At 37.2% G+C, this 27,802-nt stretch overlaps 1 protein-coding gene across 1 annotated transcript in view; it reads right to left on the bottom strand.

Moving 5' to 3' along the window:
• The window catches only part of LOC136836388 (zinc-regulated GTPase metalloprotein activator 1-like), a 125,016-nt gene that overhangs the window by 14,429 nt on the left and 82,785 nt on the right, over nt 1–27,802 (bottom strand). The window contains 5 exon segments of the mRNA XM_067100584.1: nt 480–595; nt 7,522–7,566; nt 10,795–10,881; nt 13,869–13,915; nt 15,701–15,738. Coding sequence (XP_066956685.1) covers nt 480–595; nt 7,522–7,566; nt 10,795–10,881; nt 13,869–13,915; nt 15,701–15,738 — 333 coding nt within the window.

Raw genomic sequence — 27,802 nt, 5'->3', positions numbered from 1 at the left:
TATAACTCTCACTCTGGCATACAATAAATACTGTTGTCAATTGCTATACAATACAGTACTGTACAGTACCATGCTTCACTGTATTAGAACTGAAGTTATAAACAGGATGTGTACATATAACCATTATGAATACTCAATTAACCACAAAACTATAAGCTAGTACTTTCCTTATGATAGATAATTACATTACCCCTGCTCAGTAAAAGTTTCATGACCATACATACATTTACACATTATACAATACTGCACTAATACAAGCTATTCTAAATTACAGTGCATGAATATGAGAACCAATCCTGTTTAAGTTGAACTTAACAAAAATTACTACTTAAAATGAAACTTCATTTTTTATTATCAATAATGTTGTTAATGATGTTTAATTTCCTTTCTAAGTCTTATTTATTACAAATTTTTCGCGTGATTTTAAATTCATATGTGTGGGATAAAAGGAAAAAGGCAAAGTAAATTCTGCATTTTACTTACCTGATCTAAATGAGGCTGATCACAGTGGAATCGATTATGTAGTGTCTGCTCATATTCCATGTTGTCAAATTTTTCATAAGCATGGAGATCCAATATCTTGTTCAAACTAATTCTGATAAGTGAAATAAAAAATTATATAAATCAATACAATGATCAACACTATAATTACACAATGTACTGTATATATTCAACTCACTGCTAACTTTGTCAAGACATTTCTCACACATCCATACAAAAACTACCTTCCAATGTTTGTGTAACTAGAAAAAATAAGCACTTTATCCAATCCTTCAGGAGACAAGAATCTTAACAGTAGTCTGGTTGAACTACAGTATTTACTAATGATAATAATTTAAACAGTAATCTTTGGAAGGCATTTGACACACTACCTAGGCAGAGGGTACAAGAATAACTTTTGAAGTTAATAATGTTGCTCTCTGATAACACATGAGTTAGAGTGAACACAGTGGCAAAAGAATTTTAAAAAAATATTGATGTCCATCCCAAGCCAGCCCTGAGCCCTTTGCTGTTCATCTTTAGTAATGGAAAAAGCTAAAAAGTAAGAATAGAAAAGGTGGTTCCTGGGAGCTGGTATATGCAATTAAACTAGTGTTAACACCCACATCTGAGGAAGAAGTCATGGAAAGGAGGGGAAAAGACTAGAAGGCAATGTACGCCTAACAAAATTTATCCTAAGAAAAAAAGGAAGCAAAGAAAAAGGTACAATCCGAGAGTGGCCGTGTGGTTGCTGTGTGGGGGTGAACTCAGTACTGTGTACCCAATATAACAGCTGGTGTCACCTGAGATGTTCAGGATTACAAAACATATCTGGAGTAAGAAATACTCAAAATCCAAAATGTATCAGAAGAGCAAATGGGGAAGAAAAGAGAAGTGGATATCGTAGAAAAGGTAAAACATTTCTGTTACCTTTGGAGATTAAGAAAAAGAGCACCTGCAACCTGGATGAAATGTTCAAGAGACAAAAGAATACTGGTACATGAAAAAAGCCATCAGTCTAGTCTAAGCAGCAGCAATATATGCACTGACAAAAAAAAAAGGGAGAGAGATTTTGAAAAGGTGTGACTCAAGAATATTAAGATTCATAACCAGACTATAGTGAGAAGATTGTATTAGGAAAGAAAACTAAAGAAATGATAAGAGGTGGAGTGAAGTGGCAGAAAAACAGACTGAGGTCTCAAAAACTGAGATGATTTGGACATATAAGGAGAAGAGATAAGGAACACTTGGAAGCAAGAGCATTATCTGTAGGAAGGCCCATGAAATAAAAGGACCGATGAAGACTTCGACCTGATGGGTGTTCAGGTATAACGTGTACTCAAGAGTGGAAAGAAATCACTTCCCAAAAAAGGAAAGAATATGGCTTTCTATCCTACATGATAACCTTACTGCTCACACACAATCTGGTTCACAACAGAATAAAAACATTTCATCACATTTTGAGGAGTCTTTCATCACATTTTGAGGATGAGTCTTTCAAAGACATAATGAGAATACTTATGGATAAAACATAAGGGGAAATTGCATTTTCAGCCATAAACACAGGATCTACATTAATAAGTTATGTTCTGTAAAGGTAAAATCAAGTGGAATGAAGGTGCACTCTCCCAGCTTCAATAACCAAAGTAACAATGTGACCATGGTACATCATGACCTTAGGGTACGTGGCTTTTATTCAATAATGATAGATATGCCTTATAAATGATAGTTAGAGAGAGTTAACTTTTCTATAAAATGGTACCAATACTCAGCCTTGGTGATAAGGTCACAACAGCTTGAAGACAGATCTCTGTCATAAAAATATAATAGTACAGTAGTAGTAATGTCATCCATAAAGGAGTTATATATAATAGTACAGTGGTAGTAATGTCTTCCCAAAAGGAGTTACTCTTCTAACAAAAGTACACTATCAGATTTCCTCCTTCTGGGCCAAGGCCACCATGTTCAGCTGTGAAAAACTATGTAGTATCCATGTACATAAATAATATCTTTGTCAATATACATCACAAGCGTATCAAGTCATAATAACTACACTTCAAGAACATCCTCAGAATCAACTGATGTTAAAATTTCTTATCTCCTCCTGACCACAATCCAAATCTTCACTAAGAAACTCGGAGGAAACCAAAAGAGGAAACTACAGCAAAACCTGTGTACAGCAAAAAAAAATGAGAGAAGGTAATACGAGGTCTATTCACAAAAGTACTCTCATTTCCATTGTAGGAACCTTCCCTCTCTTTTCCACAGCACCATCAAAGAATGATCCACACACTGCAAAAAGAGTTCATATATGATGGTCACTCTCAAATGAAAATGACATGAATATAAACATGGTATAACTTATCTTTAATACTGTATTAGGAAATGCCTTCCTAATACTTAGACTATAGTTTTGTAGTACTATGCACCCTGTAATGAGGAAAATACTCAAAATTTTTTACATGGGAAATACAACAATATATTACCACAATCACTTAATCAACCCAGAGCCAAACCAAACTAAATTGCCAAGTCCTTCTTGCTATCACAGCAAGTAAGGATGTAAGGTGATAAATATATTTTATTTAATCCATTACAATAACCAATGACAAGTCTATACTATGCATCTCTGTCGCAGAACAAAAAGCAGTGAAGGTAAGTGGAAGACCTCAGTAAACATATTCTGTCAGCAACGCTGCAAAAGCACTACAGTTACTTCAGTTTATAAAACTTACAAATAACCACACACCCACAATCTAAGGCTCAAAAATTATGGTTTTTTTCCTGATGGCCAAACCAATTTATTTGAGATGCTTAATGATGATGGATATTTCATGCAAATCATTGATGACAAGAAAAGCAAATCAATACTGACCGGAAAATTAGGAGAATAACTAATAAGTTACATTAGAGGATATTTAAGAGGTGAAGAAGCAGGACTAAAATATATGGGAAGAACAGAGAGATCACGGCGCTTATTTTCAAACTAGGCTTTTATTTGCCCGCTGATGAAGTATGAGACTGGGAAGAAACTGAGGAAGTTACAGTCGGATGAAATGTGCAGGACGACAGCTTCTGGGAATAACAAGTGCAGCGAACGAAAAAGGATTAGAATGTGGTCTGCAAATGAACTTGAAAAAAGTTTTTTTTTTTTAAGTTATGAAAGTGTTAAGTGGCTGAAAACTGTTTTGGAAGTTGCAGTAAATGGACACTATAGTTTGGGACAACAATTATAGTAGCCATGTGGAAAATTTCATCACTTAAATATACACTTCATAGGGTTTACAGAGACTGATCCGAGCTCCACATTACAGGTTCCACTACATGGAATGGAAAATAGCACCTAAAGAATACATTTGGGTTTCAGAAGTACTTAATATGTAGCCTTGAAAGTGGCTTGAATAAATGGTAAAAAAAAAAAAAAATTGTCATCGAGAGACTGTGTAAGAGAAGGAAGTTAGTGGAAATGACTGAAAGAAAATAGCCATATTTCATACTCGATGATTTATCAAAGGACTGGCAACAAAAACTATGTATATAGAGGAACGAGAAGCAATGGGATTACTTGGTAAATGAAAAGTGGGAAAACTAAAGAGATCCAAACATGCAAATACTACAGAGGAAGACAAATAAATAAACTTCCTCAGGCGAATCACTGGTGATAGCATCCATCTTCCCCTAAACCAAGAAATCCAGAATACTTTAATTCACATATAATTTGAGTTAGTTTTTCTGATATTAAAGTCAATATTCACTTATTAAGCACAGCTCGAATTCCTGGTACTAAACTCAAGTCGTTTCCATAATATTAAAAGAGCTAAATTTCAAAAATTTTAGCCATCAGCAAAGCGCACTGCAGTAAATAAACGGATTCATTGTTTCTCAAAATATTAGAATGCTTGATTTTAAGGTATTAAAGAAAAAATTAACTTGATGAGTAGCTAAAAAAAAAAAAAAGATAACAGCAACTAGTCACACGACTTCACAGCAACCAGGATGAGAACGAATTTACTACCTTCTTTTTCCTCGCAACAGAACAAAAACGAAACTCTGCAGCAGCTCTGACATGAGATTTGGTTCATGTTAGCCTTGCATTAAGACCGAAAATGACAACTAGCAAGAAATGCTATAAATTACTTTCATGTTTCCGATATGTAACGTACAAAGAAAGTAAAAGACTTGGCTCTGTTACATAACAATTACCATCTAAGTCTTATATGTGACCGGTCGGCCCCAACCTTCCTGCTTAGTTTACTTATAAGTTCCAGGAGTTTCTTCTAAGGAAGCTTTCATGATAACTTTTTGTTTTTTGAGGTTACTGGAGAGGTTGCAGGTTTTTAATTCCAATTTTATATCCTACGAGCAGATGATGGAGTGCATCATAGACTGCAGCTCTGATTCTGTTATTATTCTAAACATATGTTTAAAAAAATGTGTATTTTGTAGTGACACTTTCTTTAATACAAATAATTATTCGCAGTTATCAATCACTGTCCCACAAATAACATGGTACTTTACCCTCAGTACCAAGCTACTTTTTCTGTCGTTACACAAGTTTATATATTTTAACTCAATCGGACAATTCACTTTTCTCTTTTCCATATACTGAAAATTAATAACCAAACATTATTTACACACAGTGGTCTTTTCGGTCCTACTACGACGATAATAAATAAAATACATTCCTTTACCTTTACTCAAAAAAATCACAGGCCAAAAGTACAACCGTCAAATACAAAATGTTACTGCAGTCATTTTAGCTTAAAATAATTACTACAGGACATACTAAACAAAATACACATACATGTGCACGCTTGTGCATGTATGTGATTTGTGTGTGTGTGTGTGTACGCAAAAGATGTCATCCTGGCCTTCCGTTTCCTCCTCCTCATATCTCCTGTGATCATCGACGCGGAGTGACAAATTTGATCAGCTTCGCTGGGGCGTGGCTGCTCCGATGTCTTCCGGAGGAACTGCGGCAAATTTAATCATGAAAACACAAGACGACATCAAGCAAACCCAGGAGGGCATTTCCACAAGTTTCTTCTCGAGGCTCTGACCTCCTCCTCCTCCTTCTCCCTTTATCCACCTCCTCCCCTCCCTCCCTCCAGCCTCTCCTCCCCCTCCCCACCTCTCATCATACGCCATAGTATCCATACCTCTTTCTTTGCTGTCTTTCCAGAACACCCCTATCCCCTCGTCGTCGCCCCTGTTCCAGCTGTTCCAGATGCTGTTTATCCCAGGATGCTTCTTTTTTCCCCAGCATCCCAACAATCTTGGAATCCTTCAGCTTTCCCCATTTTCCTTATCACCACAGTGACCGTAACTATGTGGCGATGAAGTGTCTGATGGCTTACAATTTCATAATCAAATAGAAATATACAAAAACCTTATATATATATATATATATATATATATATATATATATATATATATATATATATATATATATATATATATATATAAAACCATACATACTCATATAAACACTAAATATACCAGTAATAACGTATACTTGACCTGCTGAAATCGTATATTCTGAATACATAAGATCAATAAAAGCTGTTCATGAACACCAACCTCTTGTTCTTAATTTTGAGAAGCCGACAAGGGGAAAGACAGCATTGCATGAAAAGCGACCTACATGACTATTTTTAAGACATGAAAACGATCTACATGACTTTTTAAGACATGAAAACGATCTACATGTGACTATTTCTTAGACATGACAACGATCTACATGACTTTTTAAGACATGAAAACGATCTACATGACTATTTCTCAGGCATGAAAACGATCTACATGACTTTCTAGGACATGAAAGCAATCTACATGACTATTTCTAAGACATGAAAACGATCTACATGACTTTCTAAGACATGAAAACGGTCTACATGACTATTTCTAAGGACCTTAGTGCTTTAACATGGACATTCGAGTATCATCTACGGGAAATACTTTTAAAATTTTATATGAACATTCGCGTATCATCTATGGGAAATACTTTCAAAATTTAACGTTATACTTTCTTGTCATATCAAAATTATAATCGTCATCGAATAATGAAATCAATCATTCCAATATTCTGCCAAGTGAAAAACCGTCCGACTTTACTCCCTGTCCTTTGACCTGTTTTATCATCAGCAACTCTTCGCCCTCACAATCGCCCACTTCTACGTACAAGAGTTACAGAGGAGAAGAGGAGGAGGAGGAGGAGGATAAGTGGAATGAGGAAATAAGGCGTGGATGGAAGATGGAGGGAGTAAATGAGAGGTCAGCCAACCGGAGGGGAAAGTAATACCTGACCATTACAGGTGAGTCGAGCGGAAACCACCGTTCACTCGATTACAATTATATTTACATATATAAGAAGAGGCTAGAGCAAAGGGGAGGGGGTCTCTCTCTCTCTCTCTCTCTCTCTCTCTCTCTCTCTCTCTCTCTCTCTCTCTCTCTCTCAGAAGAGAAGTAATGATAATGGTAGTGATGTGAATGTAGTGAAAAATGACAGAAACGAAATGGCAGTGGGTAAAAGAGGTGAAATATCAGAAGGATGAAAAATGAACGAAGTCACAGAATACTAAGACCTAATAGATAATTTAAGCAAAGGCCAGCGAATTTGCAGTAAAATTACCACGACCTGGATGTAATACACAAATAGACTCAATTCCAAGATATAAATACAACAGTGAACATAAAAAACCTAATTATGTTCGGAGAAAATTTTTTTTTCCACACAACAAACGCATTTAATTCCAAAACATGAATACATCGCTGAACATAAAGCAACCTAATTATGCTTGGAAAACATTTTTTTGCAACAACAAACAAGCACAGCGCAAAAACAGTCGACAATGAAAAAACGAAGAAGCAACCGTACTGAAACCTAGAAAATAACAGCACCGACCCCCATAACAACATTACAGAAGCATAATTCTCTATGACACTCCACTTGTCCCTCTGAGTTCATTGGAAATTCAATTCCTTCGCAATGCCTACGACTGAGGAAAAAGAAAGAAAGAAAGAAAAAAAAAGTATTCTTACCTGCATCGTTCAGTCTTTACGATTTCTGCGGAGCTGTTGACCGTCCTGGAGAATAAGTGAGAAAATTGATAATTGACGAAATGCTCCAATTTGTAAGAATTAACAGATGAGCTAAAAAATAAATACATACATACATATACAACATACATATATATACTGTATATATATATACAGTATACAAACACATATATTTAATTATATATATATATATATATATATATATATATATATATATATATATATATTTGAACGAAACTGAAACTAACAATGACAATCATTCAGGAGTTTCAACTCAAATATAAGGCAGTGCCAAGACCTCCAAATCTATAGAGACTTGACTTTATTTGGTAATACTGGTAGAAGTATTCCGTAACAGAAAATTGGGTAACCAAAAATTAGCACAATACCAAAAAAAATTATTCAATAATGCATTTGAATTCAAAATAAAACGTATTAAACTCTGCTAATGCGAACATCAGAGTCACCAAAGTGTTTTTTTGTAGATCATTTAAATTTTCTTTCACGGACACAAGGACGCACAGTCACGAAAATACAATGCGCCATCTGTGGTGTTTTCCTTCAGAAACAACCAAACCTAACGCCTTCACCAATAGGTGCCAATAAATGACGATCTGGTGGGGATTGCCAGAGAACACAGGGCCCCTATGAGCACGTATTTGCTTTCATTCGTGTCTGTTTGTTGAATCTGAGTTTAGGCAAAATCTAGAAAATTAATCTTGGTGAAATTTCGTGGAAATATTCAAAGGGCAACTTCCTCCAGATGGTAAACCTCTAGTAGAAATCGATGATGTGTTTCTTCCCGATGATAAAACTAGTGGAAATCGATGATGGTGTTTCTAAGGATACAAACGCTTGAATCTTCTATGATACTACATGTACAAGAAGGAAAGATAAACAAAACCCGTAACCCTCCCTCCTCAACTGAAGGAGAAGAGGCACAAGATAATAGAGGAAGATGATGTAAAACAAAAAACGTCATATGCCATAACTGAAATAATATGGTGATTTATAACGTCCATACACTTGAGAGTCTGAAGTATCCAGGTGTTTCCAATTATTGCAGGTAATGTTTGTTGATAATTTTACGACGACGCTCCTCTAATCACTACAAGCAGATTTTGCATATAATCACATAAAATTATAACTGATTTAAATAAATTGATATAAATAAATCAATAATAGACGTCTACAGAAAACCCGACATGCAAAATAAAATAGCACTATATATAATCTTTGCAGCACGACCAAGCAAAGAATCGAATCAGTGCACGGTATGTTAGTCTCATAGCATATATAAAGTCTTTCCAATAAATTACTACAGAATACCTTACCCACATCTCTGATCCACTCTGTTCAATTTGCAGTTTTATGCACTGAAACATTCAATCAAGTGGGATTATGTTGCTATTATTACTTGTATCTGGCCACTCTTCATCACTGGAAGACCCTCTCTCTTATTTAAAATATATATTTTTGTATTTATTCATCTTTCTTCTATCTGTTTAACAAGAGCAAAGTCCACCGCCCCTTTCCTTCCAAGAAAATTACGATATATTCAGACAATGATCAGGGGTGAATATTAACACGTATTACAGAAATACCGCCTTCTTCCAAGATTATGACATATTCAGGTTACGGGGAGAATATTAGAAAGACATCCCGTTCAAGTTAATTGATAAGTGGTGAATATTAACAGACGCAAAGCCACAAATAGCCCTTTTTCTTAAAGCCAAAATAACCCTTTTCCTTTCGAGAAAATTCAAGCGTGTTCTGCTTGGTTGTTGAAGGGTGAAGTGTCGCATACACAGTCATGATGATGACATTCTGTTTATGTTGACTGATGAGCGATAATTACCATCTCGCGTAAATGTGGCAAGTTTTTAAAGATAATTCGTGTTTTTCTTAGATGTACAAACTCTCGCCTCTGATATGGATATCTTTCGCAAAAGCTGGACAGAGTGCTGACTCATCACTGACACCTCAAGAATATTCACATTAGAGTAATGTTGTATCGTATTACAATAATATTGCATTACACCATTCAAATAATTTTGTTTCACACCATTCAAATAATATTGTATCAAATAATTCAAATAGTACTGTATCACATCATTCAAATATTTTTGTATCACACCATTAAAATAATATTGTATCAAATCATTACAATACTATTGTATCACACCATTGAAATATTCATCACATCATTCAAATATTTTTGTATCACCATTAAAATAATATTGTATCATACCATTAAAATTATATTGTATCAAATCATTAAAATAATAATGTATCACTTCATTAAAATATTACTGTATCACACCAATGAAATAATATCGTATCACTTCATTAAAATAATATTGTATCTCATCTTTTGTTTACCTAAGGTATGACGTACAGTAGTATGCAGTCTTTTCAGTCCAAGACGATTCTCCGAATCTACAGTTTACATAAACTCGACACGACAAAAGTGGAGACTTACACATAAACTACTGTCGAGTAACTTGTTTCAAGTTACTTCCGAGGCAGGTTACCGACGGAACTTCAACAAGTTTACGATAATATGCAAATGATTTGTGTAATATAAAATCTACCTCAAATCAAGGCGCTACACAAACAGAGCGCTGTTTTAATGTTGCCAACGAAACCTTGAATTTAGAATCTGTCCAGAATATGACTGGAAGTGCAAGCCTTACGGGCCGATTAGAATTTGATCAGAGTGCAACTTAACGCCGGCGCCAGTCCACTGGCATCTTTTGAACATGAAATTACTAATCAGTCGGACTCAGATGTTGTTATTAAAGAATTCGCTTCTAACAAAGCTCGTAGAGTTCCCCTGTAAATCTGCTGTATTGTTTTTGTTTTAGCTTTATGAAATAAAATAAATGACTGGGATGTTAAGAATTAAAGTGCGCGTTAAATTTTCACCACTTTAGTACTTTTTATCACGGGAATGGGGCGGCACTAACGCTAGTTACGCCACTGACTTGATCGAGTATAAAATTAAAGAAAAAAGAAAATTTTTAAAATTTTAAGGTATTGCTTAGCTAAACGTCGCATACGTACGAATTAAGATAACTTCTACGATTTGTAATATTCAATTACTAATCCCAAATTACATTACATAACACTCCAATGAATTCCCAAAGAAAAACTCACACCAAATTCGAAACGCAGATCGTTACAACGACCTTGCAGTTTCCCGTCAATTGACGAACTCGCACACGAAAGCTAACTGATCACCTTTCCACTTACCTTACAAGGTCTGTCACAGTCTGTAACTGTTGAGGGTCCACCAAGTCAGTTTTGTTGAGAATGAGGAGATCCGCCAGCGCCACTTGTCTGTAACAGACGCAAACCGCATATCATTTGTTCTTCTATCAAGGAATTGGAATATAAAATTTAGGCTGCAGGGGCCAAGCGCTGGGACCCATGAGGCCATTCAGCGCTGAAAGGGAAACTGAGAGTAAAGGTTTTAATGTGTAACATGAGAAAACCTCGCAGTTGCACTAAGAAACAATTGTCAGGAGAATGGAAAGTAAGATGGAAGCAAGAGATTATCAACGGAGGTGCAGCAAAAGGAATAAAAGGGGTTACAGTTACGGGTCAAAGGAACGCTGGAAAAAACCTTGAGAAATGCCTACAGTGCACCTTGTGTGGTGCAGTGAAAGACCCCTCTACAGAAATTCTGAATGTGGTTTGATATGATATATATATATATATATCTACAGAAATTCTGGTATCGTGGATTTGATATATATATATATATATATATATATATATATCGTTTCTCAGTCCCAATTACAGTTTATTCACAGATAGGTTCTAGATGGAAATTTCAGAAACTCTACCATAAGCCCCGCTAAATAAATGGGAATAATCATTTGATCGCTTGCGTTCAATTTCTATTTTCGACGGCGCTTATAGACTATTTTTCTAAGATAACTGTAGCAGATACGTAACTGAGCGAGTAAACAGACATAAGTACGTAAGTAAACGTAACATGCATAAACGAACGTCATAACTAAATTTTTACTTCAAATAAAATTTTAATGACTAATTAATTAAACTCATAAATATGATTTCATCAAAACATGATTTCATCAATATATATATATATATATATATATATATGGGCATATATATATATATTTCCTTAGACGTTCTTCACGAATAGATTTCAAACCAGTTTTGAGGGGCATTCCTTTCATATCTACTTGAAATTAGCAAACAGCCTAAAAAATTATAAATCTGACATGATTATTCGAAACCACACAACGACGATTTCATAGCACAAGTACAGCACTAAAAGGCATTATTTCCTCTCTGACACCAATAACTTGATTGTAATTCACTTAGTCAACATTATATTACTTATTTGCGGAGGCTTAAACATTGAGAAATTCAAGTTTGGACAAGTGAGTTATATATTTATCAAAATTTAACAGTCGCAGGTTAAAACCTTTGAATGAAGAAGAAGAAAAAACACCGGTAAGAAAAACAATGAGAATTACGTGATGCACAGAGACAGCGATCTGAGAATCGGTACCATTGAAGGGCATATCCCATCACAAACTATATAATACTAAAGCATATTCACGCGGGTGAACATCTTGTAAACCATTATGGAATGGAATATGGAGTTTACGCCAAAGGCCAAGCACTGGGACCTAAGACGTCATTCAGAGCTGGAAATGAAACAGAGTAGGCAGGTTTGAAAGTTGTAGTAAGAGGAAAACCTCGCATTTGCACTATGAAATAATTGTTAGGATGGGGTGGATAGGCCTAGAGAATATGAACGGAGGTACACTAAAAGGAATGAAAGGGGTTGCAGCTAGGGGCCGAAGGGATGCTGCAAAGAACCTTCAGTAATTCCTACAGCGTACCCCGTGAGGTGGACTGACGGCACTAACCCCCTGCGATGTTATAAACCATTATGGTTTAGAATCTAAACCATAATGGTTTATCTAAACTTTAGATAAACATTACATTTTACAAAACTGGCAGTTTCTAACGTCAAGTACTCACAACTCTAAGAGTAAAAGTGAACTAAAACCATTCCGGAGAAATATGTTAAGCACAGAGAACAAAGAAAATTTAACAAAAAGCTACATGAAAAACTTCAAATCATCCAGCACGTGAAAATCGAACTACAGCCAAGTTGAAATGTTTGAAAATCCGGTGTTCGTGAAATCATTAAATCATTAAATGCAGGACCCCGTAGGACGGTAGTGCCGTCAGTGCATCTCAAGTGGTGCAATGTAGGCATTACTTAAGGATCTTTACAGCGTCCCTTCGGGCCCTAGCTGCAACTTCTTTCATTCCTTTTTCTGTTCCTCCGTTCATATTCACTTCTTCCATCTGACTTTCCACCCTCTCTAACAACTGTTTCGTAGTGCAACTGCGAGGTTTTCCTCCTGTTACGCCTTTCAAAGCTTCTTACTGTCAATTTCCGTTTAAGCGCTGAATGGCCTCACGGGCCCCAGCGCTTGGTATTTGGCCTAAATTCTATATATACCATTAAACGCAGGAATCAGTTAACATACACGAAATGACGTACCTAACCAGCCCCATGGAACATGCTTTACAAATGCACCAAGCGCTGATGAGTATCATCTCTTGTGCTCTAATTTCTTTAAATATAGTCATAGTGAAACTGATAGATGCTGGACAAAATACAATACTGAGAATGTAATTATATGCTCCTTTACTAAGTGACTTTCTTCAATAGACTTTTCTAAACAGCCTTAAAAAAACACTTCCTACATGGCGAAGAAGAAGAATATTGAATTTTGGCCAAACGCCAAGCGCTGAAATCGACAGTAGAAAGGTTTGAAAGGTTTAACAGGAGGAAAAGGTCGCAGCTGCACTATGAAAGAATTGTTAGGAAAGGGTGGATAGCAAGATGAAGAGAATATGAATGGGGGTACAGTAACAGGAATAAAAGAGGTTACAGCTAAGGGCCGAAGGGACGCTGCAAAGAACCGCAAGCAATGCCTACGTGGCGGTAAATATATTCAAAAGCCCTGACTGGGAGCCCTAAGACGAAGTAACACAAGCCCTTTCTATACACCAGCAAATATATTAAAAACCCATTACAGGAACTATCGTTAAAAAAATTGGAAGCATGAATTTCAAAGCTTATTTATAAAATGGTCACTGTGTAAGTCTTACTGAAAATCCGAAGAAATTCATTTGGGGCCAACTTAAAAAGAAAAGCAGTACGGGCAATTCCTGAAGTAAAGGGTACCATATTACGAACTGGAGGGCTTGAATTTAATGAAGTCAATAAATTCGTCCAGGAAAATTATTTAAGACCCGAACCTTACCTTACAGCTTCATTTGTGACGCAATCGGGTTTTTTCTCTAAGAGGTTCTGTGAACGAAAAAATAGACACTCATTAGAATAATCGTATTGTAAAATAGAATATTTAAAAAAAAGTTTTCTCAAACGTATTTTTATTATTAATTATTTTCCAGGGAATTGGAACCTGGTGACAATATTGTCTCAAATCCAAAATCTAACATTTACTTTCAGCCCAAAATGGTGCGAAGGATAACACTGATTTTTTTAATATGATCAGGGAAACCAAAAATGCCTAATACAAAAATTACAATTTCCAATAACAAAATAATTCTCTCTCTCTCTCTCTCTCTCTCTCTCTCTCTCTCCCTCTGCCTTGAAAGGAGTAAAGAAAGTAGTACAAATCGAGCTGCTCCTCTTCCCCTCATTTCTGTTAGTCCTGGAACACTTCCATTCTCCCCTCTCCCCGACCTTTCTTAACAACCTCATTTCCCCTCTTACTCCTCCATTTACTGCCCTGACACAATTTTCTTCTACCCTCCCCGAGAAAGAAGACAGGCGAACCGCGATCATGTAATTGAACAAGCGGGTAAAGACTCTCCAGCACGAAAAATACCGACAAAAAACGAGTAACGAACGAGAGGAACAAGACGCCATAATGGTATTGGGGGTTGAAGAAATTGCCCCTCGAAGAATGCAGAGCGATGCACTGATCGCTTCCTCCGCTGATAATTACTTCAACTGATTCTCTCATCGCCTAATTGACTGATTGATTAATTGACTGATTTCGGATTATGCTCTGGCGTTGCGAGTGACCATTGTTGTCGAGTAATTGTTTTGAATTAACCTAAGTGCTATACAACGGTCTTTCCTGGCAGATTCGTTATTTGAAGGATTGACCGATTATTTGTTTTGCAATGACGCTACAAATGCGATCATATTTTTTTTCTGATAATGATTTGCACTGAGTAATAGAGCGTTATGCGGTGGCGTCACAACTGGCAATGATCTGGAATGACTGATTGATCGATGTATTTCATACCGTGAGGTCACATCTCACAGCGATCTTCCTCAGCTGTCAATTATTCCAAAAGCGTAATGACCTTAGTTATCAAATCACATTAAAATTACAGTGGTTGAGGCTGATATTAAACAACTTACTAAAAATTAAAGAAAAAAGTTCTTCATAATAATAATTTATTCATAAAACGTGTCACTCACACATGTATAGATACCTATACTTCTGGTCAAAATTGTACCATTGCATAAAAAACTGGTTTTTATGGAAGTGAAGATTATTCAGTAATTATAATTACAATTAATTTTTCAAAAGTTATTAGAAAGTTTCATACAGAGACGCCGAAGGGACGGGCAGTTCAATGTTCCCCTGTCTATTTCAGGTTTTGAAGAAAATTCAAAAGAACTGGAAAGCTTTATATATATATATAAATATGTTATATATATATATAAATATATATATATATATATATATATATATATATATATATATATATATACTGTACATATATTATATATATATATATATATATATATATATATACATATATATATATATATATATATATATATATATATAATATATAACTATATAAATAAACAAAACCCCGATACTGAATAATGCTGATTTGTCCTCCCAATTACAACTTTCAAAACAAACTTAGGAATTCTAGGACAAAAATAGCAAAAATTTTGGGAATAACACGTTTCTATACACTAACAATTTCCATTATTATAAAATTATTTTCCTGCAGGTTTAAATACATAAAAAAACAAATGGTACAAGTTCACTCAAGAGAAAGTTGATCAAGATTTATTTAAATGTTCCTGGGTACTTACATGTTCCACATATTTCGCATCGAGGACAGTGATTATCCCTGAAACAAAAGGAAATATAATTTCAGAGGTTATGAATTCGAATTACGTATAGAAAATAACGAAACTAAAATAAATAAAATATTTTGGAAAGGTCACTAATAATCAGATTCTTCTGAACTGCCAAAATATTAGGAAATAGAAAAAATTTATACAATCACATTGAGGGAAATTCAAAAATGAAAATGACTAGCGGATAGAGGATGTAAATTAGTTTTACAGATCAAGAGAAAAACTAATCGTTGAGGATACTTATTTGCAAGAAGATATTAGGGGGTCAGGTGGGCCAGTCGGCGTTACTGTGGAAGTATGACATGCAACGTTTCGTATATATAATGTGCAAAAATCAAAATACGAACATAAGGCAAAAGGCCTATTCAGTAGTGCATAGAATATATACAATTTAGGCCGAAGGCTTACCGCTGGGCCCTGTGAGGTCATTCAGCGCTGAAAGGGAAATCCAGAGTAAAGGTTTGAAAAGTGTAACAGGAGGAAAGCCTCGCAGCTGCACCATGAAACAATTGTGAGGACAGGGTCGAAAGTAATACGGAAGAAAGAATGTGAACTAAACGGCTTTAATAAAAATATTTGTATAAACCGACAATATGCCAAAAGGCAAAATTAACAAAAGAAAATTATGGACACATATCTTTGAAAAATAAAATAAAAAAAATAAAAACGGGCGCCTACTCATTTTATGTCAAAACCCAAAATTTAAAAAAAAAATAATAATAAAAAATAAAGCTAAATTCGAATGCCACGTATAAACGAAGACTCCAGAATGTCTAACCGTTACAGTAGGGTACTGCCGTAGGACTTTGTGTCGGAAATTAACTTGAACAGTTTTTTTATTATTATTATTATTAGTGTGTGTGTGTTCCTTTCTCCTTCTTGTCTGAAGGCACTAAATGACTCTGTAGCTTTAGCCTGGGATGGGCTCATGTCAAACCGTATCTGTCATCCTACTTTTATAAATCTCATCTAGGATGGATATTAAGCCTCAGTGGAAAGAAAGAGCTTACAGGAACTATTCCCACCAAGTTGTGTAATAAATAAAAAGTGATGATGACTCGTGACTGATTATTTGCCATAAACTGGCGTCACAATAAACAGAAACCGACACAGCCGCGAACCCAAGCTCGCCCTGAAGGTGATCTCACAAGAGAAAAGAAAAGAAGAGAAGAAAGATTTAAGTATCCCGAGTTTGACGAATAACAGGAAAAAGACCCGATGCCTTTTATCAAAAGACTTTGAAGTTATTGGAGACAATGGCTGGCGACTGAACGCCGTCCTCTGATGTCAAAATGACAGTGCCTTCTCTCTTTGGAGGAGAAATATATATCACAATATTGGAAGAGGTGGAAAGTTCATCTCATACCTACAAACAATATATCAAATGACTAGAGCAATATCTCCTCCTAAGAAATGTTTGAGAGATGAAGAATCACAAGAATTCTAAATAATGTGCTGCACTTTCGACTTCTGCCTCTGACTCATCTTGGCCGTTTGTTTCTGTATTAAGAGTAAAATGGTGATGATTGAGAGCAAACAATTTCGTGTACAGAGCAAGTCTTCCATGTCAGGGATTCCATTTGGGCTATTATCTAAAAGATAAGGAATGGAATATAGAATTTAGGCCAAAGGCCAAGCGCTCGGACCTATGAGGTAATTCAGTGCTGAAACGGAAATTGGGAGTAGAAAGGTTTGAAAGATGTAACAGGAGGAAAACCTCGCAGTTGCACTATGAAACAAATGTTAAGAGAAGTTGGACAGCATGATGGAAGAGAATATGAATGTAGGTACAGTAAAAGGAATGAGAGGGGTTGCAGCTAGGGACCGAAGGAACGCTGCAATAAACCTTAAGCAGTGGCGTGAGGTGCACTGACAGCACTACCGCCTACGGGGTAGATAGGAGATTCTTGCAGATTATTAATTGCATTCCTGAGTTAGAACTATTTGGAATTAACATACCCCTAAAGTCTAATCTGATCCTAATTAACTAGACTGGTAATTAAGTCTCCATTACATCCCGATAAATGAGCCTTCTTGGACGGGGACGGCAAACGGTCCCATATAAAACAAGTAATAAATGCGCCGAAGTTTCTTCGGAGCAATCGAGTTTTCTGTACAGCGTATAATCAAGGCCACCGAAAATAGGTCTATCTTTCGGTGGTCTCGGTATAATGCTGTATGAGCCGCGGCCCCATGAAGCTTTAACCACGGCCCGGTGGTGGCATATCCTATATCGTTGCCAGAAGCACGATTATGGCTAACTTTAACCTGAAATAAAATAAAAACTGCTGAGGCTAGAGGACCTCAATTTGGTATGTTTAATGATTGGAGGGTGGATGATCAACATAGCAATTTGCAGCCCTCTAGCCTCAGTAGTTTTTAAAATCTGAGAGCGATGGAAAAAGTGCGGACAGAAAAATTGCGAAAGGACAGACAAAGCCGGCACAATAGTTTTCTTTTACAGAAAACTAAAAATTCTACGTTAAAATTTTGTAACTAAGGTCCTAAATAAGAGGAAAAAGGTATTCGTAACTGCCTACAATTTGTCGAAACAGAAATGACTGATTTGTAAATATACACTGATATACTTGACATGGCCGTTTATCGAAACAAAATTGAAATGTTTTTTTATATAAAATATGAACAAACATGAACAACTACAACTGCAATCTAATTCGATGTACCTCAACAGCAGTGGTAAAACTTCATGCACGAAGACCTTGGAAAATACTGAGTCCATACAGATCCAGGACAAAGCTTCATCCATCTATAATTATTTTGGATGCCGCGAAGTACTGCGCTCATGACGATAATCGCGCAATAATAGTGTATAGCAGATGATTCATGTTGCGATGGCGAGAAATTACCTATCAATCAGGGGGCAAGAAAATAGGTCTAGATATCCTAGAAATTACATTTCTCTCTCTCTCTCTCTCTCTCTCTCTCTCTCTCTCTCTCTCTCTCTCTCTCTCTCTCTCTCTCTCTCTCAGCCGTCCGTTCAGTTGGTTCCCGACACATGACTTGAATCTAATGTTCATATTTCATAAAAGTAGTGAAGAAAGGAGAGCAGTTACTACCGACCGCGAGTATAACATTTAGTGACATTCTACCTATTCCTCTTAGCTAAAGCAGCGGCCCTTCTGCTCTCAGGCAACCAATAACACCCTACAAGATACCGTATGCCACATTTTTTGTAGAGTTGAGCAACCTTTCAAAGCTCAATACGATTAGTTTCTCTCCGTCCACCGCCAAGCTACCGGATTCCCTCCTGACTAATTTTTTTTTCTGGGTCCTACACATACATATATACATGCATACGTACATACATATAATACATACATACAAACACAAAAATTGGCATTTATAAAGGATATGGTGGAGATCTTTGTGACAACAAAAAGCTTTTCGTGGGTAGAGGGCGCTGGAAAATATATATGACACTGACAGGCTGGGAAATGGACATCATCTCGAACACTGAGGCGGTTTGGACATGTGATGAGAAAGGGTGAGAAGCCGTTACTCACAAAAGCAGCTGACATGGAAGGAGGACCGGAAATCGTTAAAACGGACATAGATAAAGGCCGATGCCGGATGTGAATTCAGTTAGAAATGCACAAAATAAAGGACGGAGAAAAGAATTCATCTCATGTCCAACCCTTAAAAGTAAGACTCGACATACGGACGTTAATTGTTATATATATATATATATATATATATATATATATATATATATATATATATGTATATATACTATATACATATGTGTGTGTATGTGTGTATATAGATAGACAGATAATATAGATATATATAATACACATTATATATATATATATATATATATATATATATATATATATATATATATATATATATATATATATATATATATATATATATATATATCATGACTTGCAATCAAGTGACCGTACAGGTTAAACTCTCTGTTTAGTTTTGTGCCAAGTGGGTTTTACGATTATTCTTAAGCGTTCAGTGGTACCAACGACCTGTAAATAACCCAGCCGTTACTGTATCTTCCAAATGACTTTATAAGCGCCAATGGGTCACAATGAGATCAGTGAACTAGCGGAAAGAGTCGGATATCTCTTAAGACTTCAGTAGTACCAGATCTCTTGCAATGGCTGTGACCCCAGTTCAAAAGTCGCTTGTTTTTCTTGATATTTATTCAGCCTTCATATATGAAAAAACTCAAGTTTATGAAGAAAAGAGAAATGAAGGAAAACGAAAAGTTAATTTAGAAAAGCGCATGATGGAGTTTCACATAGACGACAAATGTTCGCGTAATTTTACTGTACCTCCGTTCATATTCTATCTTCCATCTTCCTTTCCAGCCTCTCCTAACAATTGATTCATAGTGCAACTGCGACGTTTTCCTCCTATGACACCTTTAGAATCTTTTTACTCTCAATTTCTGTTTCAGCGCTGAATGACCTCAGAGGTTACAGCGCTCGGCCTGGCCTGTGGTCTAAATCCTATATTCTCTCTCTTACATAACATTCGCCATTCAAGTAGCGAACGGAAACAGCAAAATAATCGACATATGCACTGAATGGTGTTAAATTCAAAGACCGCAATACACACAAGTACTTGAAAAGGCTTAAATGACCGACACTACATAAATCCGGGGATTACAATCCGATTACCAGTCGTAATCGGGCTTCCACTGGACTTCGCATCTGGTCCATTATGCAAATTGTGATTTAAATGATGCAAGCCTTTTCCTCTCTACCAGCATCAAATTCTCATTTTCTTGAATAAATTTTTCAGTAATTTTTTTCTTTAGTCAATTTTAGTCAATTCTTCTCTCTCTCTCTCTCTCTCTCTCTCTCTCAAAGCCAGGGAGACAAAAAAAAAAAAAAAAGTGGGACCGAGACCCTATTGGGCAAGATACGCCGGCCTCTAGCAGGATGGAACTTTATACAAACGAAGGAACACGTAAGCAAGGAAAGAATTCCAAATATAATTAGCACAAACAAATGGAAGATTTGACGAAGTTTAATAATGTAACAGAACAATATCAAACGTCAATATTTCCTCAACTTTCAGACATGAGTTGTCCGACACATCAAATTTAAGATCAATTCTCCAGTTACCATTTAATACGGTGTACTAGAATTTCAGTTCACAACATCCCATCTCCTGAACTTTCAGTTTCTCTTGAGAACCGCCATTTGTGTAACGAATGAAATATGGTATGGTATGGTATGGTATGGTATGGTATGGTATATGGGGTCGGGAACCAGGCACTGGCACCACCAGACCCGTTTAGCGCCGTGCCCTGCCAAAGTTAGGTTACTTTTGTAAAAATTACAATTAGCTTTCACGCTGCCTAAGAATACTTCTTTTATTGACACTTACTCCGAGAGGAGCCCGACTTAGCAATTGTCACGCTCCGCACAATTTTTTTTTTCTATTTACTGAGAAGAATATAGAATTTTGGCCCAGGGCCAAGCACTGCGACCTATGAGGTTATTCAGCGCTGAAACGGAAATTGACAGTAGAAAGGTTCGACAGGTGTAACAGGAGGAAAACCTCGCAGTTGCACTATGCAACAATTGCTAAGAGAAGGTGGAAAGGTGAAAAAGAGATAATATGAACAGAGGTACAGTAAAAGGAATAAAAAGGTTTGCAGCTAAGGACCGAAGGGACGCTGCAAAGAACCTTAAGTAATGCCTACAGTGCACCGCATGAGGTGCATTGACGGCACTAACCCCTACGGGGTTTATCTATTTACGATGCTCTTTTACCCATTTTTTTTTTTCTAGAGAAAATGCACGTAATAATCCTGCATTAGAATTTTGCAAAAATTAACTTTAAACAGCAATAGATAAATTTCAATTATTCTTTAAATTTCAATTATTCTTTCAACCATTCATTAAAAATTAAGTTGCTTTTGTTACAGTGGCTTTGAGGCCTCACTGATATAAGATGCAGCTGGCATTAAACCGCAAAGGATTGTCACAAGTTTCTGTAACCCCTGATTTCTATAAAGGAGGGCTCATTACTTGACCTTTAACCCTAGCCTTCGTAATCGGTTCCGAGCTGCAATAAGGTGATAATAACAAAAATTTCATACTCGTTTTTCGAGAAATTATTATTGAAATAGTTTAACCAGACCACTGAGCTGACTATCAGCTCTCATAGGGCTGGCCCGAAGGATTTGAATGAAATACCGGGTCTAGGCCAGAGGCCTAGCCATGGGACCAAATGTGATGAATGACTGAAAATGAAACTAAAAACTGCACAAGGGCACATGCTAATTCCATACTGGAACACACGCACACAATAAATACATTTGCTCACGTTTCCATACATACACACACACTAAAAAGTAAATAAATAAATAACACTCAGAATAAGTTAAGTAACGTTCTAATTTTTTTGTTTTTAAAGTTCATTAAAAGCCCTACGGGTATCCTTATTTTCATTACCTTAGTGGAAATTACTGCACAGTAACTCATATTGCCAGGCTGACCACACTTCCACGAAAAGCCACAGGTCACATTTTCACGAAGGGCCACAGACCCCAGAACACCATATTAACTCAGGATAGTTTGCTTTTTAAAGAACTGCAGTGAAAATAAGCAGGTTCATAACCGTCAAATTTTACTCATTTGCCTTGAGTGGTTAATAGTGGAAGGTGCATTATCACCCTTCATGATTTCTTTCGGGGGTAAATACCAGTTAGTTTTACCTACCTCTCACCTAAGAACAGATTCCAAAATTCACTGACTTTTCGGGGCTCACTGAGGGAGTAGGAATATATAGGATTTAGGCCAAGGGCGAAGCGCGGGGACCAATGGGGTCATTTAGCCCTGAAACGAAAATTGACAGTAGAAAGGGACAGAAAGGCGTAACAGGAGGAAAGCCTCGCAGTTGCACTATGAATCAATCAAGTGTTAGGAGACGGTGGAAAGTAAGATGGAAGAAAGAGAACACGAATGTAGGTCCAGTAAAAGGAATGATTGGGGTTGCAGCTTGGGGCCGAAGGCACGCTGCAAAGAACTTTCAGTAATGCCTACAGTGCACCGCATGAGGTGCACTCACAGACTTAACCCCCTACGGAGTCTCACTGAGGGAGGATCATCGACCCTCATAATGAACACGTCCGTGAGTTTCAGTGATCAAAATTACAAATAATAAAAAAATTGGAGTGGCCAAGACTTTATGTTAGGTCAATTAGGAACGACGCGTAAAATAATTTTCATCGGTTCTTAAAGTAATATCGGAACAGAAATTGCCTTTTTTTTATGCCAAGTATAGCAAAAGTATATGTCTGATATTTTCATACCATGTACTATATGGAAAAGCTGGAATGGTTCGAACTTTTTTTTTTCATGGATTTCTGTAAGTACGATTTTTATGCGGCGATTAAAAATTCACTTTGCCGTCATGAAATAGGTTATTTTCCTTTCTAATTCAATCACTACGGCCTTATCGCTTGTAAAAATAATAAACACTAAAAAATAATACGGATGTAAACAGGAATACATAGGCTATATACCATTACTAATTTAAGAGAGCAGGGCTACGTCGCACTTCTCCAAAATATCTTGAAAGAGCTTAAGTAGCCCCGAGCAACACAGATAACCCGATAAATGAGGTGTAATAAGAGAATGAGATCACGCTTGGTTGCATTTCGCCGCAGAGAAACCAAGGAGAGAGAGAGAGAGAGAGAGAGAGAGAGAGAGAGAGAGAGAGAGAGAGAGAGAGAGAGAGAGCCACTCAAGGCGATGTAATTTCCCGCCAAACCCTGGAACACAATCACTTTGGCGCGTCTTTTTCCCGCGTTAATTTCTCCCCCTCGCGAGCCTTTGCCAATATTGGCTGAAGACCGACCCAAAAGAACCGCCTCACCTCCTCCCCCGAAACCCGTCGCGTCTCATTCCCTGGCCCCTCCCAAACCCCTTTCCCCAATGCTAACTCGATTCAACACCTTCGGCTCTCAAAAGGAACGGATATCCGATGAAACAATCCAATATGTTCGCTTCGGAAAACTCACAAGATGCGATGGGGTTTAAACGAATTTTTTAAAACCCGACGCCCCTCCCACTCATGCAAAGCGGTGGTTCGCACAAGCGGGGTTACCACATATTTAATAAGGGAATCGTTTAATGCCTAGTTAATTCTGTAACCTGGGGGCATAATTAAAAAGTGTCACATTTTCTCGCCACAATAACGGCTGGATTCAAACCCTCCTTCTTTCCTCCTATCAGTCCAACCCCGCCCCCCCCCCAAACCCCTCAAACACACAGACACACGCACACACAAAATCTCAGCCGACTCAGAGACGTAAAATAGACACACACACGCACGCACATTCTACCCTCTTTTCTCCCCTCATCCCGACAGGCCACAAGAGACAAGGGGAGGAGCGTAGACGCTACATGTTGCCAGAAAACAATGCTCACTTTAAACGTCTTCAAATCAATACCCGAAAACTTTGTATAATGGGAAAATCCTAATTCAAGTAGGGCGATTAACAAAACAACGAGTGAGTGCATACCGGGGAATGTATTTTTCACAGAATGAAACAGAAGTTCGATTCATAGAGGACAAATGAAAAACGGAAGACGTCCAGGCGTTTTACACAACCTAACACACCACCGTCAACAAAACAGCGCGCACACAAGTGCGGCAAAATTCAAATCAAATTACGAAGAAGGGCGCGGAATTCAAATGAATGGCGGGATTTTCAAATTAAGAGGGTTGTTCCACCCCAATAAACGCGCGGGACAGATTATTGGAGACACGGGCGATAGATTGCTCTCAATTCTCCTTTTTTTTTTTTCTTTCGTTCTTTCTTTAGAAGCACAGGTTCAAAGAGGTCCAGATCTAAAACATTATAATGCCAAAGGGCCTTTTATCCATCTCGGAGATATATTTTATTTAAATGCGACGACGGAGAAGAATAAGAGTAAATCTAAAGATAAGCGACAATTACAATTATCTCTGTTTCTTTCTTCAGTCCTTTTTCTTCAATCTTTTTCTTTCCTTTCTTTCTTTCTTTGCGTTCGTTCGTGTCAGCTTGTGGGGAAAAAAACAACCGCCATCTGATTTACATCTTTCCGCCTGGCCGCATACGAATCTTTAATCTGTTTTTCGAGCTCGGCGCCTCTATTCTAATTGGGCTGATAAATATGCTTCCCGCACGATGTGAAAGAAAGACACATGTCACCAATGTTTTTAACCTGAGGCGCATGTGAAGATCAGAGAGAGAGAGAGAGAGAGAGAGAGAGAGAGAGAGAGAGAGAGTGATGAGTGAGAGACAGCCAATTAAATAAGAACATCCAAAGAATTTCAGAATTCTGGGAAGGAAATTTCTGAACGATCGACTGGTGACACTTTCTTATTAAACATGTTGGGAAACTTCTTCAGCATGCTGCCACTTTTATCAATAACATTAATGAAGGAAGATTTGGGATATACCGAACAAAACAAAACGAAAACAAAAACAAAAAATAAAATAACCAATGCTTAGAAACTTACAACAGACCATATATGAACTTAGTCTTGAGGTTAGAGAGAGTGGTACTACGCACGGCCTTGCTGAAAATTTTTGAAAATAATTCAGCCGACGGCTGGCAACTGCTTAAAACAGGTAAGCCCAGCAGTGAAAAGTAAATTGCCCGTTAGGGTATCCGTTTTATTACACACATTCATTACCGACCTAATATCAAATTTATCATGATCGTGTGAAGACCATACCATCAAATTACGCGTCTTGAACTTTATGCAGTCTCTACGCATGCGCACACACATATATATATATATATATATATATATATATATATATATATATATATATATATATATATATATATATATATATATATATATATATATATATATATATATATATATATAATACATACATACATAAATAAAGATAAATAGATAGATGGATATAAACGATAGACAGACGATGGATATTCGTATGTACTCGCCAGCTCGTGCGTGTTGAGGATTTACAGTACTGGAAATAATTCGTTGAGAGCAATTAAAAGTTTTCACGATGGAAGCAAAACGTTTAAGTTAAAGGACATACTGGAGACGGGTCAGTGATAGAAACTTCAAGAAGTTTCGTCTAAGAATTTCATCTTAAATTAAGAGGAAGAAAATTCAAAAATTCAAGAAGTTGGACAGCTCAGTAGGGTAAGAACGAAAAGTGGGTCGGAGGCAAGGGTCAGTTAAAATCTCCTTCACTACTCAATATATTTATGGACCGAGTATTGCCAGAAGTCGAACGTGGTCCAGTACGTGCAGATGCAAAGCTGTGAAATGGAATGGAATGGAATACAGAATTTAGGCCAAGAGCTGGGACCTTTAAGGTCATTCAGCGCTGAAACGGAAATTGGGAGTAGAAAGGTTTGAAAGGTGCAACAGGAGGAAAACCTCGCAGTTGCACTATGAAACAAATGTTAAGAGAGGTTGGACAGCAACCTGGAACCAGGAGAATATGAACGTAGGTACAGTACAGGGAATGAAAAGGGTGCAGCTGAGGACCGGAGGGACGCTGCAATAAACCTTAAGTAACGCCAACAGTGCACTGCATGAGGTGCACTGACAGCACTATCCCCCTACGGGAAAAGTTTTGGAATGTGAAAATAAGTCACGAATGGAGTACTCTTGGATAGTGAAGAGAAACTGCAGTAACTAGAAAAAGCTTGAAAGTTTTTGTAAGAGGAGAAACCTGTGAATAAATATGCACGAGTAAGGCTATGAAGATATAAGGGAACAACGAAGATTGCGCAATGATTGTTAATATGGCTGGTAGAAGGATGGAAGAGGTTGATTCCTACAGGTATTTGGAAGGAAGTATATCACTGAGGGCCAAGGTGGATATGCATTAAGAGATTGTCGAGTCTATTTTTCTTTATGAAAGTGAAATGTGGGCGTAGGAAACGAAGAGGGCGACAGATTGGGAGGAGAGACGACCAATATCGCTGTAGACATGGAACGAAAGAAGCACAAGTGGGCGTGCAAGGAAGAGACGAATGGCGCAGTGTATATATAGGGATTCGGCGTGCAGCTGATGATCATTGTGAGTGGGTGTAAAAACTGGCCAATGTAATGGAAGTGCTCTACGCTGAAGGTTGCCCCATGATTCAACAGTACTGTATGATATTTTTTTTCTCTGGAACTATTCCTTCAGTGTAAGCGGTCTAATCCTCTGCGCGCGCGCGCACACACACACACACACACCTTAAGCTCCCTTGCCCCTCTCATCCTACCATCCTCTATTACATTTACACCCAAATAAATTTACCTACAGTATATGAATTAACTGCATTCATTCTTCCATCATCCTAGATTCCACATACTTCCCAGAACCTTACTCTTGTTTTAGTCTCAAGCCGTTGCCTTGCAAACACTGACATACCCTTGCACTAGTTTCTTCTATTTCATCACTATATAGAATCAATATGGTACCCTTTGCAAACCTCAGATATTCTACACCCGAAATCATGATCCATTTAGTTGCTTATCCCTTAAGTTTCCACTTGTATTTATTGAGGTCATTCAGTGCTGGAAAGGAAACTGAGAGTCGGTAGGTTTGAAAGGTGTTACAGAAGGAGATCCTCGCAGTTGCACTATGAAACAATTGTTAGGAGTTGGAAGAAAGAAAATACGAACGGAGGTACAGAAAAAGGAATTAAGGGGTTGCAGCTACGTGCCGAAGGGACGCTGCAAAGAACCTCTAGTAATGCCTACAGTGCACCACGGCACTACGCCCTACCAGGTTATTATCGTTTTGCCGTCGACATAAAAACATTAAACTGCAATGGAAACATGACACAGCTTTGCCTCAGATCCACCTTTACACAGAACCAATAACTCTTCCATTTAAATATTCTATCAGATTTCGCTTCCTTCACAAGAACTTTTAATCACTCTCCTTGCACCTTTATCAACTTTACCAAGTGATCTTTCAATGGCCATGTTTGCCACATAGAACTTTTCCCTTTTATTATCATACTTCTGAAACTGTACCATGACAACCACTTAATGCACACGTCCACTTCCTTGTTTAAA

The sequence above is a fragment of the Macrobrachium rosenbergii genome, chromosome 56, assembly GCF_040412425.1.
Source record: "Macrobrachium rosenbergii isolate ZJJX-2024 chromosome 56, ASM4041242v1, whole genome shotgun sequence".
In the NCBI taxonomy this organism is placed as follows: Eukaryota; Metazoa; Arthropoda; class Malacostraca; order Decapoda; family Palaemonidae; genus Macrobrachium; species Macrobrachium rosenbergii.
This window is presented reverse-complemented; position numbering and strand designations above follow the sequence as displayed.